Here is a 19,187-nt window from a genome sequence, read left to right as displayed (position 1 = left end):
ACCAGGGTCCACCTCCTCATCACCACAGTGGTCCTCGGGATCCTCCTGGGGTCTCTCAGCTCACCGCTCCCCAGCCACCATCCTTGAGACTGATCTGACACTCCTCTGTGGCCAGCCACTATCTGTAGGGACTGCACCCATGGCCTCCATGCTTCCCGCTGACCTACCCCTGAGCCTACGGGGTACGCCACCAGAGTTCCGGACCCCCTCTCCGGGTCCCACGGATTTGCCACCTGTCCTGGAACTGTCTGCTTCCTGTATCCCCCCCACTCCAGCCTCGGAGACTGACCGACCACTGACACTGGCCGACCTGCGCTCTCTGATTTCTTCCTTACCTACCAGGGAAGATTTTTCCTCTATGGCTAAACAAATGGTGGCGGAATGCAAGCAGGAGTTTGCCCAACTCCGTTCTACAGTTGCCACGTTATCGGCCAGAATGGACACTGTCTCCTCTGCTCAGGACTCTTCTTCGGCCGCCATTCAATCTCTCAAGGTGACGGTCCAACAGCACAGTGATCAACTTTTCCATTTGCAGCAGCACCTGGACGACGTTGAAAACCGCAACAGGCGGAATAACATTCGCATACGGGGCTTGCCTGAGGCGGTCGGCCCTGATGAATTGCATCCTGCTCTGCTCACGATTTTCAATGACCTACTAGGCCGGCCCGTGGATACCCATATTGAGCTCGACAGAGCCCATAGGGCCCTGCGGCCCCCCTCGCCGGATGATCATCGTCCAAGAGACGTTATTTGTCGGATACATTTCTATACCATCAAAGAGGACATCATGAAGCAATCACGCTCCCGCCGCCGGATCTACTATAAAGACGTGGAGATTCAACTGTTTCCTGATTTATCCCACCACACCCTGGCGCAACGTGCTACACTTCGTCCCCTGCTGGAGGAGCTCCGAGGAAGGGGCCTGTTATACCGTTGGGGCTTCCCCTTTGCCCTCACGGTTCGTAAAGATGGCAAGGCCTACACCTTACGTTCCCCGGCTGATCTCCCGAGTTTTCTTAAGGACTTGGACGTTCCCCCCCCTCTCCTTGGCTGACTGGCCCACACTAGCTCCTCAGGCCCCCAAGCGCCCCATGCACAGGTCGCCACAGTCATCTTCCAAACTGACCCGGCCGGGTCTCCCGCCTCGGGACTCCAGACATCAACGCCTGGTCACCAGATGGGAATCTGTCCATGCCCCCTCCCGAGCGGGCCCAGGCCCCTTCCCCGCCACCTGAGCCTTATTTCTGCCTTTAGGCCTTGATCACACATTGCTTGTATGCCTTTAAGGCTTGTTTTTGATGCTGTTAACATGATGTTTTCTCATTCCATAGGACCGTGCCATTTGCAGCCTCTTCCTTCTACTGCCCCCCCCCCCCGCTGTTAACTGTGTCCTTGTTTTGGTACTCTCTCCCTACGCTATCATTTGTATGTACTGTTTCCCCATTCTCCATCTGCCCTGGATCATAGTCCCTACTCTTTGATAGAGGTTTTCTTGTCATTTTGTACTCCTCATGTGCGTCTAGGGGGGTGCCGGCTCCGGCCTCCTCTTCTGTCTGTTTGCATTCCACGCTACCCCAGTAGGCTGAAACTGTCAGGGGATATCTCCCCGACGTAGGTTTCCTTGGTCTAGGACCGTCTTCTATGTAGACTGTGCTGCAGCGGATTATATTCTGCTGCTACGTGCCTTCTTGGTGTTCCTCTCTGACTCCCTCCCCCCCCCCTCACTTTCTCCCTCTCTCAGTTAGTCCTCTACTCTTGCTCATCCCTGTGTTTCTCTCTTGTCTTTTTGGAGGAAGGAGCCAGCGGGTGAGCGCCCCCCCCTTCCTTCGTGCCTACCCATGGCGGATCTCAATCTAGCTTCTTTCAACGCGAAGGGTCTCAACACGCCAGCGAAACGCACGCAGATTCTACATCATCTTCATAAACGGAAGGTACATATCGCTTGCTTTCAGGAAACCCATTTTAAGACGGCCCACGCTCCCACACTTAAAAACAGGCATTTCCCAATATGGTTTTGCGCCAACAACCCGGAGGCCCGTACTAAAGGGGTCGCGATTGCCATCCACCGATCCCTTGCCCACCAGGTCCTTAACGTTGTGCTTGATCCGCATGCCAGGTATCTCATCCTGACCCTATCGGTCGGAGGCGCCCCGCTTACAATTGTCAATGTGTACGCCCCTAACCAGGGCCAGGTCGGTTTCTTGGTGGAGCTTATTGACCGGCTGTTGCCTATGGTCTCGGGGACTGTGGTCCTGTGCGGGGACCTGAACATGACTCTGGATCCCACTCTGGATAATTCCCTGGGACGCTCTAGCCTGTCTTATAGCGCCATTAAGCGTGTGAAGCGTGCTTTTGGTCTCTTACAATTGCATGATATCTGGCGTTTGCACCACCCTACTGACAGGGACTATAGTTTTTTCTCCTCCCCGCATGGGTCCTATAGTCGCATTGACCATATCCTAGTTCCGCATAGCGCACTGCCCTGGGCGAGCTCCTCCTCCATTGGAAGCATATTGTGGTCGGATCATGCTCCGGTGTTTTGCTCCTTACGCTTGCCCACCCTGACCCGGTCCACCTGGTTCTGGAAATTGAATGAGTCTCTATTGTTAGACCCCCTGTGCATGTCTGATCTGACCACAACTGTTTCCTCGTTTGTGGACGATCATAGTGCTGACTCTACTGCTCCTTTTTATCAATGGGAGGCGCTCAAATGTGTTTTGCGTGGTGTCCTCATCAAACACGGCTCCCGGTTAAAACGAGGTAGAGCCCTTGCCCTTCAGAAAGCCCTTCACTTAGTCTCCTCGCTAGAACTTTCCCATAAGCGCTCGCTTTCCCCAACGGTCCTCAGAGAACTGCAGCTTGCTAGGCTAGAGGTTAAGCGCCTCCTGGAGGCGTCCTGGGGTCGCTGGCTACAGGTGGGTCGCAGCAGATTCTATGAGTTTGGCAACAAAAGCGGCCGCATGCTGGCCAGGGCGCTGCGCGCTAAAATAGCCCAGACTCATTTCCTGACCGTACGCTCCCCTACTGGTAACGTGGTGCATACCACCCCTGACATTGCTTCTTCTTTTCTTGACATCTTCTCAGACCTGTACAACCTCCCTCACCCGCCCGACCCTCCCCCTCCACAGTCCTCGCCTTTCCCGTCCCTGCCCCTGGAGGAGGTGGAAGCCCTCGAGGCCCCCTTCACCTCGGAAGAGTTAGCCGCAGTAGTTCGTGATCTCCCCGGCGGGAAGAGTCCTGGCCCAGATGGCTTCACGGCTAGATTCTTTAAGACCCTTCTAGACGCCCTCTCCCCTCTTCTGCTTCGGGCCTTTAACTCTATCTCCACATCGCACCCTATCCCCCCCGCCTCTTTGCTGGCACATATAGTTGTTATCCCCAAACCCGGAAAAGACCCCCAGGTCTGTGGTAGTTACCGCCCCATTTCCTTACTAAATGTAGACCTAAAGATTTACGCCAAATTGCTGGCGATTCGCCTGAATTCCGTTCTCCCTTCCCTAATCCATCTTGACCAAGTCGGCTTTGTGCCGGGGAGGGAAGCCAGGGACAACACGATCAAGACTATTGATCTGATCCACTACGCTCAGTCTTCTAAACTGCCTGTAATGATACTCTCCCTTGACGCCGAGAAGGCTTTCGATCGTGTTTCCTGGTCCTCCCTGGCGCAGACCCTACGTCACATCGGCCTTGGCCCTGTTTCCACCTCTAAAGTACTGGCCCTTTACAGTTCCCCCGCAGCCCGCCTGAAGATTAACGGCTCTCTGTCTGACCCCTTTCCCATACGCAACGGCACTCGTCAAGGTTGCCCCCTCTCCCCCTACTGTATGTCCTGGTGATGGAACACCTTCTTGCCGGCATCAGAGCCGATCCCAACATTAAGGGAATCTCCATCGGAGGCCGGGAATATAAATGTTCGGCCTTTGCCGATGATCTCCTGGTCTATCTCTCGAACCCTGTTACCTCCTTACCTAATCTTATGTCTCGAATTCGAGATTTTGGTGCCTGGTCTAATTTTAAAATTAATCTTTCTAAATCAGAGGCCCTCAATGTTTCGTTGCCAGGACACGCAGTGGACTCTCTCCGTTCAGCTTTTCCCTTTACGTGGCCCTCCAGGGGTATCACATACCTGGGTATGAAAGTGCCCTCCGATCTGTCCCTTCTGTTCCCTCTTAACTTTTCTCCTCTTCTCACGCAATTTAAGCGGGATCTGGCCGCCTGGGATAGACGAGAATTTTCCTGGTTTGGAAGAATTAGCATTTTAAAAATGAACCTCTTACCCAGGCTGTTATATCTGCTACAAACCGTACCCATTCATCTCCCCTCCTCCTACTGGCGTGCTCTCCAACGCTGCTTCAGTTTGTTCGTCTGGTCATCGGCTAGACCCCGCTTGAACCGTCTCCTCCTTTCCAGGCCTAAACTGTCGGGTGGAGCGGGCCTGCCGGATTGCCGTTTATATTTCTTAGCCTGTGTACATGCACGGGTCCTTGACTGGACGCACAACACCGAATCCAAGCAATGGGTACGCATGGCCCAGGACCTATGCACCAAGGCCTTATCCACCCTCCCCTGGACCTGGTCACCTGCTTCTCTGACTGCCTTTCCTACATCCTACTCCACTCGCCACACTTTGGCCTCCCTACACTCTGTGCGTGGGAACAGTAGCTTGGTTGACCGCATGGGCCCCCTCCTCCCAGTCACTGACCATCCTGACTTCCCACCTGGAGCCTCCTCTGCTGGCCCCTTTTTTGGGGCTACTCGGTCTGCCCCCTTGCGCTTTAGACACGTCCTAGCAGCGCGCCACCTGAAACCCTTGGAAGCTTTGTTGGAGGAGTACCCTTCCTCTACCAGGGCCCCCTTTGCCTATCTGCAGTTACGCCATTTCTATTCCTCCATCCCCGCCCATTTTGACTTACATAGGGACCCGCGGCCCTTTGAGCGCCTTTGCCTGGCCTCGTCGTACCCCCGCCATGCCATCTCCGTTCTTTATGAACTTTTGCAGTCCCAGCGCTCGCATGCTGTACCTGCTTACTGCACGGCTTGGGAGGCTGAACTGGGAATGTCGTTCTCTCCTGAAGCCTGGGCCAAATGCTTCTTTTTGACCCATAAGGCGGTGGTGGCCACCAAAGCCCAGGAGACTTGCTACAAAATTCTCACTCGCTGGTACCGTGTCCCAGCGATGCTTCACCGCTGGTATCCCTCGGTCCCCAGTGTGTGTTGGAGATGCGGTGTGGAGGAGGGTACCATGACGCACATCTGGTGGAGCTGCTCCAAACTCGTCCCCTTCTGGCAATCGGTCCTCCGGGTTGTTCAAGAAGACACTGGGATCTGTGTCCCCCCCACTCCTGCTGCTGCCCTACTGTTTATGTTCTCCATGGCGCAGGCTAAATACAAGAAGTCTCTGGCGAGGCACCTCCTTCAGGCCGCGAAAGCAGTGATACCCCGAAAGTGGCGGTCTGTTGACCCCCCTACGTTGGACGAATGGATGGCGGAAGTTGCCAACTCACGTCAGATGGAGGAATTGATGTCGGTTCATCCTGATGACGCTGTGCGTGTTGAGACCACTTGGCTCCCATGGGTACAGTTTTGTTCCTCCCAGAGATGCAGATCCCTGTGATTTCCCTCTCATTGGGCTCCCGTATCAATCCTACTCCCTGCATCCATGCTGATGTGACACCCGCTGGTTCCTGGCTCCTTTTCTCCCCCCCCCCCTCCCCCGTTCCCTCCCCCCCTCCCTCTTTTTTCCTCTTCTCAGTCCCTCTCCTTTTCTTGCCAACCCTTGTCTGTATGTCCCTCTTTTACTGCTCAGAACCTGACTCCTTACCTTTTCCTCCTTCCATGGCCCTTTTCCCTTTTCTGTTGTCTCTTGTTGTTTCCCACGCAACACCGTTTATATCTGTTCGCTTTCTTTCTCTTTGGTACTTCCACTGGCGCACCTATTGTTGATTTCAGGTTCCTCATTTGGACTCATACCCGACCTATCTAGATAACCCTGGCCCTTGTGCCTGGGATGTTATATGCTGCTCCTGATTGACTGTTTGTTGCACTACTTATTGTGGAATTTACCACTTGCTGTTCTTATTCGATATATGACATGTCATGTGTTTATGCATTGTTTAGCTGCTGTCCATTGGGCCTACCCTGGCCACCGGACTCCTTTCTCTTTTATAAGTTTGTTTATCCTGTGACTCACCTATTACTTGTAATGCTTCTTTTATCACTTTCAATAAAACCCTTTTTTGAATTTGAAAAAAAAAAAAAAAGTTGTAATGTGTCAAAATTATGTTTTCCTATTCTGAAAGTATAAAAACGTCACTAACCTCAAATCATCATAATTGTTAGTAGTAATGGTAAATGTAATGTATAGGCGTTTGCCCATTTTACCTCGTCAGTCTTCCAACATTTACATATGACGCTATAAGTGAAATTGTGGCATATAACTATGTTTGCACTATGAAAATCAAATACTCGTACTGTATGTTGATTTGGAGGTTGTTACATGTAATTTGGCCTCAAGCCAAGATTGTACCCATAGTATACATGCAAGCTTCTGAGTAAACTTTGTAATATAAATAAGAATCAGACACTTTTGTGAATTATACTCACTGTTTGCTCCATACTCTCAAATAAAAGAGCATAATCACCCTTTAAATTTATTAGGTCCTCATGTGTTCCTTGCTCAGAAATGTACCCATCATTCATATATAAAACTTCATCACACTCCACAAGGTACTAAAAAAAAAACAAAAAAACACATCAAAGTAATGTTTACAGTTACCAACCCTAATTTGTTATGTTACAAAAAATATACTAACTCCAAAAACAACCAGTTAGTAGAGAGACACATTATTATTATTATCTGTTTCTATTTTTATTTTCTATTACATTTTTTTGTTCCATTTTTCAAGATTTTGTCATAAATCGAAAATTATGTAAAGTTTACCTGTCTAGAGAATGAGTTTCATAACGCCACAAAGTGTCTTTAGTTTTGTGTCTAGAGTTTTAGGGTCCTTCAATGGAACTGAAATGGTTACAGTCTCAAAAACGCATTACAATTTAGGTAAGGGTGGGTTCACACCACGATTTTGTTATACGGTTTCGGCATACAGTTTCATAACAAAAAACGTATGCAACCATACAGAAAACCGTGCCCATAGACTTCCCATTCAAAACCATATGCACCATATTGTATACAGTTGTCTCTGTTTTTCAAACCATACAATTTTTTACTTTTTTTTTCCGGACAGAAAACCCGTGGCCTACCGCGGTTTTTGTTTCAGGTGAAAAACCGTATTAAACAGTATACATTTTTTTTAACATGGGAGTCAATGGGAACCGTACAGAACCATATGTGCGTACGGTTCCATCCGGTTTTCACCATACATTTTTTGACTTAGCACAGTTTTTTTTCTTGGAATTTCAATCAAACTGTCAGCATTCGGCAGGCTGGAGGTGGATCCTCTGTGTCAGAGAGGGATTGGCGTGGACCGTACCAGTGGACCGGTTCTAAGTTGCTACTGGTATTCACCAGAGCCCGCCGTAAAGCGGGATGGTCTTGCTGCTGCGGTAGCAACCAGGTCGTATCCACCGGTAACGGCTCAACCTCTCTGACTGCTGAGACAGGTGCGGTACAAAAGGACAAGGCAAGAGCAAGGTCGGATGTAGCAGAAGGTCAGGGCAGGCAGCAAGGGTCGTAGTCAGGGGCAACAGCAGAAGGTCTGGAACACAGGCTTGGGACATACACAAAAAGCTTTCTCTGGCACAAGGCAACAAGATCCGGCCATGCTGGGAAGGGGAAGTGAGGTTATATGAGCAGGGAGCAGGTGGAAGCTAATTAGACTGATTGGGCCAGGCACCAATCATTGGTGCACTGGCCCTTTAAATCTTAGAGAGCTGGCGCGCGCGCGCCCTAGAGAGCGGAGCCGCGCGTGCCAGAACGTGACAGCCGGGGATCGGGACAGGTAAGTAGCTTGGGATGCGATTCGCGAGCGGGCGCGTCCCGCTATGCGAATCGCATCCCCGTCGGCCGTGTCAGTGCAGCACTCCTGGTCAGCGGGTCTGACCGGGGCGCTGCAGAGAGGAGAACACCGCGAGCGCTCCGGGGAGGAGCAGGGACCCGGAGCGCTCGGCGTAACACAAACAAGTGGAACTTTATTCATAATGGAGTGAAAAGTTAAAAACTTATAAGTTTTTTTCTTAATGCAAAAACGTGCCTAAGAAAGTCATTTTTTGCCAAAGAACAACTAAAAAAACAGAGGCCAGCATGCCTACTTTGCCAATAATCCTTGGAAGTGTCTGTAGGAGTGTGGAAAGTTATATGAGTAGAAACAGTCATGCTAGGGTGCGTTCAACCGCATTTTTGTCTCCTTTTAACTGTTTATGTTTGAGTCCATTTAATTTAGCTCTATGCAAAAACATGGTCAACCGCACTACTGTGTACACCAAAAAAATGGATGCCTTAGAGTACTTTTTTTAAAATGATGTAAATTAATGGGAAACTGATTATGCTGTATTGCATCCAGCAGTATCTGTTGCATATTTTCCATAAAAAACTTATATGTTAAACAGAAACAAAAATGTGGTGTGAATCTATGCTTAAAAATATAACTGACCGCTAATTATTTAATCCCTTCACAAGATCTAACAAAAATGTATGTCAAGATGTAGAAAAGGAAATATAAAGCAGGCTCAGAGACAGAGTTTACTTCATACAGCTGGTTGCTGCTATTTCCCGCAGCTACCATCAGTGCCTGGGATCTGAGATAATTTTGATCCAAGCTGTTAAACCCCCTAGATGCTGTGATCTCTGATAACATTAAAACTATAAAAAACATTTCCAAAGAAAGCATATAAAAAAACAACATCCATTAACCCCTTCATGACCCAGCAATTTTTTTTTTCTGGCTCACGTTTTTTCCTCCTTACCTTCTAACACCCATAACTTTTTTATTTTTCTACTCACATAGTTGTATCAGGGCTTATGCATGACGAGTTGTACTTTCCACTTTTTTTTTTTTTTTTATCATACAATGTATTACAAAGCCATAAAAAAATTATATGTAGGGCAAAATTAAAAAAAAAATATGGAATTGCTCAATTTTGTAGGGCAATCATTTTTACATTTCTTATAATTTATTAATTTTTAAATACTGTAAATCTGACATGCCATCTTTATTCTATGGGTCAGTAGTATTCACATGATACCAAACTTGAATAATTTTTGCTTCATTTTATGGTTTGAAAAAAAAAAAAAGCCTTTGCTTATTACATGTTCTCACCCCAATAATTTTTTATTTTTACACCTCTGGAACTATGTTAGGTTTTTTTTTTTTTTGTTCCATGAGCTGTAGTTTTTAACGGTACCAGCAATTTTGGCATTTGGGATCTTTTGGCGTTTATGCGGTTCCCCGTGTAGAATCAGAAACATAATATTTTAATAGTCCGGACAATTACGCATGCGGCGATACCAAATATATGTATTTTTTCTTGTTTTTTTACAGTGTTTTATTTAAAAAAAATTAGAAAAGGGGGGTGATTAGAATTTTTATTAGCAGAGGGATTTTTTAAATTTTACTTTTAAAAAACTTTTTTTTACACACACTTTTTGGCCTCCCTAAGGGCCTATTATAAGCCATCATTAGAAAAAGTGCCTGAATTGCTGTTTTTGGTCACATTAAAATGGATCACAAATTGACATATACCTTAAAATTGTACAGGAAAATACTTTACCCAGCAAAAAAGCCATTACATATGTTGAAATTATGGGTACCAGAATATGGTGATCAGAGATGTGCAAATTTGTGAAAAATTCGATTTGGACAATTTGCCAAATTTTCCTAAAAAAAATTGGTTCGATTCGAATTTATTTGCAGCAAATCTTTATTAAAAACTGCTATTTTTGGGCTACAAAGAGCCTCAATAGGGGTGTAGAATACTTTGCCTTGTCATAACACACATAGGTGTGTGCTGGGTTAGTGAAATAATACTGTTATTCAGTATGACATACAGATTTTTAAATGTCAATTGAAGATTTTGAAGAGATTAACATGTTTATTGTGCACGCAGCATGAGGAGATCACATGGTGGCACAATGACAGAGCCTGGTAATTGGAATGAGCAAACTTTAAATCCTTTTTCAAGGATCCATTGAAGGGCCGGTCTGGTGCCAGCAGCCACGGTAATTCCAGCTCCATTAACCCCTTAAGGACCGGGGTTTTTTCCGTTTTTGCATTTTCGTTTTTTGCTCCTTGCCTTTAAAAAATCATAACTCTTTCAATTTTGCACCTAAAAATCCATATGATGGCTTATTTTTTGCGCCACCAATTCTACTTTGTAATGACGTCAGTCATTTTGCCCAAAAATCTACGGTGAAATGGAAAAAAAAATCATTGTGCGACAAAATTGAAAAAAAAAACGCCGTTTTGTAACTTTTGGGGGCTTCCGTTTCTACGTAGTACATTTTCGGTAAAAATGACACCATATCTTTATTCTGTAGGTCCATACGATTAAAATGATACCCTACTTATATAGGTTTGATTTTTTCGGACTTCTGGAAAAAATCATAACTACATGCAGGAAAATTAATACGTTTAAAATTGTCATCTTCTGACCCCTATAACTTTTTTATTTTTCCGTGTATGGGGCGGTATGAGGGCTCATTTCTTGCGCCGTGATCTGAAGTTTTTAACGGTGTCATTTTTGCATTGATAGGACTTATTGATCGCTTTTTATTCATTTTTAAATGATGTAAAAAGTGACCAAAAATGCACTATTTTGGACTTCGCGCACGCCATTGACTGAGCGGTTTAATTAATGATATATTTTTATAATTCAGACATTTCCGCACGCGGTGATACCATATATGTTTATTTTTATTTTTATTTACACTGTGTTTTTTTTTTATTGGAAAAGGGGGGTGATTCAAACTTTTAATATGGGAGGAGTTAAATGATCTTTATTCACTTTTTTTTCCACTTTTTTTTTTGCAGTGTTATAGGTCCCATAAGGACCTATAACACTGCACACACTGATCTTTATCATTGATCACTGGTTTCTCATAAGAAACCAGTGATCAACGATTCTGCCGCATGACTGCTCATGCCTGGATCTCAGGCACTGAGAAGTCATTCGGCGATCGGACAGCGAGGAGGCAGGTAGAGGCCCTCCCGCTGTCCTGTCAGCTGTTTGGGATGCCGCGATTAGCCGCAGCTATCCCGAACAGCCCGACTGAGCTAGCCGGCCACTTTCGGTTTCGCTTTTAGCTCGGCTAAAGGGTTAATAGCGCGCGGCGCCACGATCGGTGCTGCGGGCTATTAGAGGCGGGTCCCGGCTTCACTATGACGCCGGGCCCGCCGTGATATGACGCGGGGTTACTGTGTAACCCCGCGTTATATCAGGAGAGCAGGACCAAGGGCGTACCTGTACGCCCTTGGTCCTTAATGGGTTAATGTATATCTGCTGCAGTGTATAAATTTCTGCAGTGAAAAAGCTTGTACCTGTATCTTAAAATTGAGCTGGCGGTCCGCCACGAGGCAAGCTACCGCCTGAGTGACCCAGGGCCCGAAGTGTTTAATTTGAAAAAATACTGTATTACCACAAAATCAATATAACAAGGAGTGATGGCACAATGACAGAGCCTGGAGGTGGCAGCAGCATGACGAGACCATAGGGCGGCACTATGATAGAGCCTGGATGTGGCAGCAGTATGAGAAGACCCTATGGTGGCACAATGACACAGTCTGGAGGTGGCGGCAGCCTATGTAGGCTGCAGAGCGGCACAATGACAAAGCCTGGAGGTGGCAGCAGCATGAGAAGACTATATTGCGGCAGAATGACAGAGCCTGGAGGTGGCAGCAGCATGAGGAGATCATATGGCGGCACAATGATACAGCCTGGAGGTGGCAGCAGCATGAGGAGACCATATTTCAGCAGAATGACACAGCCTGGAGGTGGCAGCAGCATGAGGAGACATATGGCGGCACAATGACAGAGCCTGGAGATGGAAGCAGCATGAGGAGACCATATGGCAGCAAAATGACACAGCCTGGAGGTGGCGGCAGCTTATGTAGGCCGCAGAGCGGCACAATGACAGAGTTTGGAGGTGGCAGCAGCCTGAGGAGACCATATGGCAGCACAATGACACAGCCTGGAGGTGACAGCAGCATGAGGAGACCATATGGTGGAACAATGACCCAGCCTGGATGTGGGGGCAGCAGCATGAGGAGACCATATGGTGGCACAATGACACAGCCTGGAGGTGGCGGCAGCCTATGTAGGCTGCAGAGCGGCATAAAGACAGAGCCTGGATGCGGCAGCAGCTTGTAGAGACCATAAGGCGGCACAATGACAGAGCACTGAGGTTGCAGCAGCATATGGAGACCATATGATGGCAGAATGACACAACCTTAAGGTGGTGGTGGCACCCTATGTAGGCCTTAAAGTGGCACAATGACAGAACCTGGAGGTGGCAGCAGCATGAGGAGACCATATGGTGGCACAATGACACAGGCTGGAGGTGGCAGCAGCATGAGAAGACCATATGGCGACAGAATGACACAGCCTAAAGGTGGCAGCAGCATGAGGAGACCATATGGCGGCAGAATGACACAGCCTAAAGGTGGCAGCAGCCTATGTATGCTGCAGAACAGCACAATGACAGAGCCTGGAGGTGGCAGCAGCATGAGGAGACCATATGGTAGCACAATGACACAACTTGGAGGTGGCAGCAGCATGATGAGACCATATGGCGGCAGAATGACACAGCCTAAAGGTGGCGGCAGCCTATGTAGGCCTCAGAGTGGCACAAAGACAGAGCCTGGAGGTGGCAGCAGCATGTCAAGAACATAGGGCGGCACAATGACAGAGCCTGGAGGTGGCAGCAGCATGAGGAGACCATATGGCGGCAGAATGACACATCCTGGAGGTGGTGGCAGCCTATGTAGACCACAGAGCAGCACAATGACAGAACCTGGAGGTGGCAGCAGCATGAGGCGACCATATGGCGGCACAATTACAGAGCATGGAGGTGGCAGCAGCAGCATTAGGAGTCCTAAAAGTGACACGGTTACAGAGTGGGGCAGTGGGTGGCAATACCAGTACCCGCTGACCAAGGTGGGTGAAAGAAGGAGCACTTGGCATCAGATGTGTGGCATCAGGCGGGTGGCAGGATCAGAATAGTAGCTGATGCAGGTAGGCAGAAGAAATCAGTCTCTTTTGTGAAAGTGCTGGTGTGGCACCATGGATAATCTAGTCTGATGCAACAGGCATTGGTGGGTGGAAATCTTGGCTGATCCAAGCCTGAATTATCATCAATCTCTCCACATTTTTGGTGGACAGACGAGTTCTCCTTGGGGTTACTATGGCCCCCGCTACACCAAACACTCGTTCTGATGCCACACTACTGGCCGGGCAAGACAGCTGTTCCAGGGCAAACTCTGCTAGTTGCAGACACAAATTCAGTTTGGCTGCCCAGAAGTCCAGCGGATCTTGTGGGTTGGAAGGGTCATGTCCAAGTATGCCACCACCTGTTCAGGTCCTGCTCCAGGTCTACCTGCTGCTGCTAATTAGTGGCTTCACTATGCGGGTGAAGAAAGCTACTCATCAGCGACTGTAGACTCAGGCTGCTGCTGATGGAGCTGGTACTGCTCCTGTCACCCCACCCCTCCCCAGCAGCCATGGCAGTGGAACGTGAGCACAGAGGGCCCCCCGAGTCAGACCTGCGAGAGGATGGACGATGGCGCAGACAGGCATCGATCCAACTGACTACATAGGATGTCTCTGTAGTAGGTCAGTTTGTCCTCACTTTCAGTGGGTGCAAAAAAGGCCCCCATTTTGTGCTGGTAGCGAGCGTCCAACAAGGTGGAGAGCCAGAAGTCATCCCGCTGCCGAATGGTGACAATTCGGCAGTCACATCGCAAGCAAGTGAGCATGCATTGTGCCATGTGTGCAAGTGACTCGGAGGGACTCCCTCCCACCATCTCCACTGCATACTGCCACGGTGTGTCTAGGTCCTCTGTCTCGCCTTCCTCATCACCCTATAGCTCCTCTGCCTGCTCCTGCTCCTCCTATCCTGTCAGCTGAGTATCAAAACCACCCATTTCGCTACAAATTGCCTGTGCTCCACTGTCCCCCTCCCCTCCTCTTCCAGTTCAGCGCCCACAGGGCTCATGTGGCCATGAGATGTAGGTGCCACACCTCCAGTGCCCTGACCAGCCATTGTTTCCACCATCTGTTGTAGGAAATGAATCAGTAGAATGACATCGTTCATCCCATAATCCTGGCGACTGACAAATAATGTTGATTCCTCAAAGGGCCTGAGCAAACCGCGGTTGTCACATATGAGTTGCCACTTGTTGACATCGAAGTTATAGAGGGGAGTACCCCTATCCACTTGGATCATCAAGTAATCGTTGATGGCCTTTCTCTGTTCGTATATTCGGTCCAACATATGGAGGGTGGAATTCCAACAGGTGGAAACATCGCATATGAGACTATGTTGGGGGATGCCATTCAGACGCTGCAGCTCAAGGAGGGTGTGCTTTGCAGTGTATGAGTGGCTGAAGTGCATGCAAAGTTTCCTCGCCATTTTTAGGTTGTCTTGCAGATGGGTGGAACACTTTAGGAACCGCTTGACAACCAGATTGATTATGTGTGCCATGCAGGGCGCATGGCTCAGGCTTCCTTGTCGCACCGCAGACTTTGAATGGGGATTGATCCCAGTTCTGAACTCAATTGGCAGACTCTGGAATAGTGTTGCTCACGAATATTCGCAATTCGAATATTATTCGCGAATATCGCATATTCGCGAATTTCGCGAATATAGCGCTATATATTCGTAATTACGAATATTCGTTTTTTTTTTGTTTTTTTTTTCACAGTACACCTCACAGTGATCACCCCTCTCTGCTTCCAGCTTGTGTGGTGTAAAGAAGGCTGTAATACTACTGTGTGAGACTGTCGTGCGAAAATTCGCATATACAAAAATTAGCATATGCTAATTTTCGCATATGCGAATATTCACATATGTTAATTTTCGCATACGCGAATATCCGCATATGCGGAAAAAAAAACAAGAATATGACGAATATGCGAATATTCGCGAATATATGACGAATATTCGTCCATATATTCGCGAATATTCGCGAATTCGAATATGGCCTATGCCGCTCAACACTACTCTGGAACAACTTCTGATATGTCCCTACCTGCACTATGGTTGCTTGCAGTCTTTGAATGGGGAGTGCTGTGATGATCTTAATTGTCAGACTATGAAACGACTTGTAAACTCTCTCTGCCTGCCTGCAGTGATGCTTGCTTGAGGTCAATGGATTTCCCCTAGCCAGAAAGAATGTGGGCTTGTTGTGAATTGATTTGCCGCTGTAAATATCTGTATTGTCAGTGTGCACACACAGTCTCTGCTTCCATAGCAAAATGCACATCTTCAGAAATGGCTACCAAATATATAGGACTGTGACATCACAGGGCTGGCTGGCTGCTGATAGGCTGTATGCCGCTATGTGATTCAGGGTGATCTCGCCTAACCGCCTTGCCAGAGTTCCTTTTCCCATGTCCTCACACGTGTAGCCACAATGTTAGCCCCCCGCGCCGCCATCTCTGTGTTCTCTCCTGTCTGATAGCACTCCTCCGTGCTCTCTCCTGTCTGATAGTACTCCGCTCGTGCTCTCTCCTGTCTGATAGTACTCCTCTGTGCTCTCTCCTGTCTGATAGCACTCATCTGTGCTCTCTCCTGTCTGATAGTACTCCTCTGTGCTCTCTTCTGTCTGATAGTACCCCTCTGTGCTCCCTCCTGTCTGATAGTACTCCTCTGTGCTCTCTCCTGTCTGATAGCACTCATCTGTGCTCTCTCCTGTCTTATAGTACTCCTCTGTGCTCACTTCTGACTGATGGGACTCCTCTGTGCTCTCTCCTGTCTTATAGTACTCCTCTATGCTCTCTCCTGTGTGATAGGCCTCCTCTGTGCTCTCTCCTGTCCTATCTGACAGCACAGAGGAGTGCTAGCCCACTCTCACTTACTGGACTTTGTCCATGCCTGTGCTTGAGCTTGGACAAAGCCTTTATTTTATAATCCATGATTTCTATAAAAAATAAATAAAATACTCTTATGAAGTATATTAGAAGGGTTAATGTTTTGCGGACATGTACAACATATAAAAAGTTTGAGTCATACATATTTTGCTGTGTATTTTCTGCTGCTGATTTTGCTACCCACTGACTTCAATGGACAGGGAAATAAGCAGCAGCAAATACACTGCAAAACACAGCAGGTGTGACCCTACCCTTAAAGAGCACTGTAATGACAGATACATACCTGTAATTGATGAGTAACAAATAGGACACTCCTGTTCTTCATTCCAGTTTTAATTGCCTTGCTGAATAACTCCGCTCCCACATACACATCTACAGCACTGAGTGGGTCATCCAAGAGAAGAATGCTACTTGTGCTATACAGTGCACGAGCCAAGCTGATCCGCTGCCTCTGACCACCACTTAGGTTGATTCCACGTTCTCCTATCTACAGAGAAAAATCAAACAAAATAGAATGCTAAAATTAAATGTATGGAGGCCATTATGTAATAAAAGGGCTTGCAAACACAAACATTTTCCTACCAAATATAAAAAAACAAAGGCCTCTTTGGAGACTGTATGTAGGACTTATTCACATGAACAGCAACACATGATCAGCAGTTTTAGTGTACAAATAGTTAACTCACTTTGTGTTACGTTATTCGCTCCGGCCGCACATGCTGGCCATGAGCATATGGTACTGTTATCTGCTGCTGCCAGCGGGGCTGGGACTCGCATCGCGGGACCTGCATGCAAGCCCCAGTCAGTCACTCACGTGGGGTTTCTCCTGCCCCAGCCTCTGCCTCACTGCTCCGGGGCGCGTGTTCCCGTCCCCTGGGGCGCGCGCACGCAGGAGCTTTAAGATTTAAAGGGCCAGTGCGCTCATTGGTGTGATTTACCTGTGGCTTATTTATATATTCCTCCACCTCCTCACTCCCCTGCTGGATCTTTGTTGCCTTGAGCCTGAGAGAAAGCATTCCTGTTTCTGCCTTGCCGTGTATCTGATCCTTCGCTTTCTGACCCAACCTTGCTTTCTGCCGCCTGCCTATTGACCTCCTGCTACGTCCTGACTACGTAACCCTTGCCGCCTGCTCTGACCTTCTGTTATCCAGACTACGAGCTGCCTTATCCCTCCTGTGCCTCGCATCTCCTCAGCCGCCTGTGTGGTCGAGCTGTGCCAGGGGTAGCGATCTGGGTGCCGCCTGCCGCAGCAAGTCCATCCCGCTTTGCGGGGGGCTCTGGTGAAAACCAGCGGCACTTTAGACTCCGCTCCCTGGTACGATCCAAGTCATCTGCCACACAGGTCCAGCGAATCCACATCCACCTGAGTTCCTGTCTTCTGAAACGTGAGTGTTACACTTTGTTCACAGAATTAACAAGATCAAAAACTTAAAATTTTTTTCTTTCATCTTTCCATCCTTGCCTTTCAATAGCTATATTTTTTACTGTCCACATAGCCATATGAAGGTTGCTTTTTGTTACCACCATTTAAAGGGGTCTGGTAAAATTTCTTTTAACTACTGTGCTCAGCACGCTTAAAGTAGAACTGTGGCACAACACTTTTCCCTTCCCTTGTGCCCTGGCTGCAAAAACTAAAAGAACAAACTTCAACTCACCTTCCTACATTTCACCAATGCGCCGATATTGGCATCCCGTTCCTCCGGTGTTGCTCTGCTTCCTTCTTCTTGGGCTCCGATCATCACACTGCAATCAGCATATCGCCGGCCACAGCGATGTCCCGCCTCGGCAGGTGATGGGCTGAGCGCATTGTCATGTAAGGAGTTCGGGCCCTGCCTTCTCCCTGCTGCCCAGGCTCCTTACATGACAGTATGCTTAGCCTATCACCGTAGGAACGGGACGCCGATATCGGTGCAATGGGGGAAAGTAGGAAGGTGAGTTAAAGCTTTTTGTTTTCGTTTTTGCAGCCCAGGCACAAGGGAAGGGAAAAGTGTTGTGCCGCAGTTCTCCTTCATCTTTTTTGTTCCCTTGTACCCTTCAGTATCAGGACTACCTGTCTGCTGCCGGGTCTCCACTGACAGTCTGCTTCCCGTTACTGGTCAGACTGCAGACGGGGTATCACAGCATTGCTTAGCCGATCGCTGGCCGCAGCAGTGCTTTCCCAACTCAACCAGTGATTGGCGAACAGTACTGTCAGTTCTCCTAGCTGTAGATGCTATACTCTGAAGCTCCAGGAAAAACACTGTTACCTGCCGCAGACAAAGCACCCTGATACTGGATGCTACGAGCAAAAAAGGTAAGTTGAGGTAAGTTTTGTTCTTTTACTATAAAACTTTGTTTTGCCCTTTTATGACTCCTATTACTATTTTAATTTTTGTTGATGCATCTGTGTAGGGGTTTATGTGATAAACTGTAGTTTTTATTGTGGTGCAAACGCCTTTTTATATATTTTTTTTTAACACTTTTCGTTTATTTATTTTTATTTGGTGAAGTTGATGTGACCAAATAACCTAAAACAGAAATGCAAGTACTAGGCATTTTTATGTCTTTTTCAGTGGAGAGTAAAATATGGGATATTTGAATAGTTCAGATATTTCTGGGAGCAGCAACAACAATTTATTTTATACTAGTTTTTTTTTATATGACAAAATTTGAATAGGGGGTATGTTTTGAACTTTTAATAGTAGAGCTTAAATAGGTTACATCTATTCCATTACATCTATAACTATTATCAAGTGGCATGACTAACTGTATATGGAGCAGACTCAGCTTCTAATACTATACCATACTTCCCCTATATGTTGTGCCCTGACCCCACAAGAAACAGCCTTTAAATGCCATGATCAGCATTAAAGGGGTACTCCAGCGGAATTTTTTTTTTTTTAAATCAACTGGTGCCAAAAAGTTAAACATATTTGTAAATTATTTCCAGTACTTATCAGCTGCTGTATAATAACAGAGGAAGTTCTTTTCTTTTTGAATTTCTTTTGTGTCAGACCACAATGCTCTCTGCCAACACCTGTTCATGTCAGGAACTGTCCAGAGTAGGAGTAAATCCCCATAGCAAACCTCTCCTAATCTGGACAGTTCCTGACATGGACAGAAATGTCAGCAGAGAGCACCGTGGTCAGACAGAAAAGAAATTCAAA

At 47.4% G+C, this 19,187-nt stretch overlaps 1 protein-coding gene across 4 annotated transcripts in view; it reads right to left on the bottom strand.

Moving 5' to 3' along the window:
• LOC130355603 (ATP-binding cassette sub-family C member 5-like) overlaps positions 1-19,187 on the bottom strand; it is a 136,237-nt gene that overhangs the window by 49,029 nt on the left and 68,021 nt on the right. For all 4 annotated transcript variants that reach the window (XM_056555951.1, XM_056555952.1, XM_056555954.1 and 1 more), the window contains 2 exons: positions 16,325-16,528; positions 6,604-6,729 (listed from right to left, as the gene is read on the bottom strand). In XM_056555951.1, the coding sequence (XP_056411926.1) occupies positions 6,604-6,729; positions 16,325-16,528 (330 nt within the window). The remainder of the gene's footprint in view (positions 1-6,603; positions 6,730-16,324; positions 16,529-19,187) is intronic.

Source organism: Hyla sarda, chromosome 2 (assembly GCF_029499605.1).
Source record: "Hyla sarda isolate aHylSar1 chromosome 2, aHylSar1.hap1, whole genome shotgun sequence".
In the NCBI taxonomy this organism is placed as follows: Eukaryota; Metazoa; Chordata; class Amphibia; order Anura; family Hylidae; genus Hyla; species Hyla sarda.
This window is presented reverse-complemented; position numbering and strand designations above follow the sequence as displayed.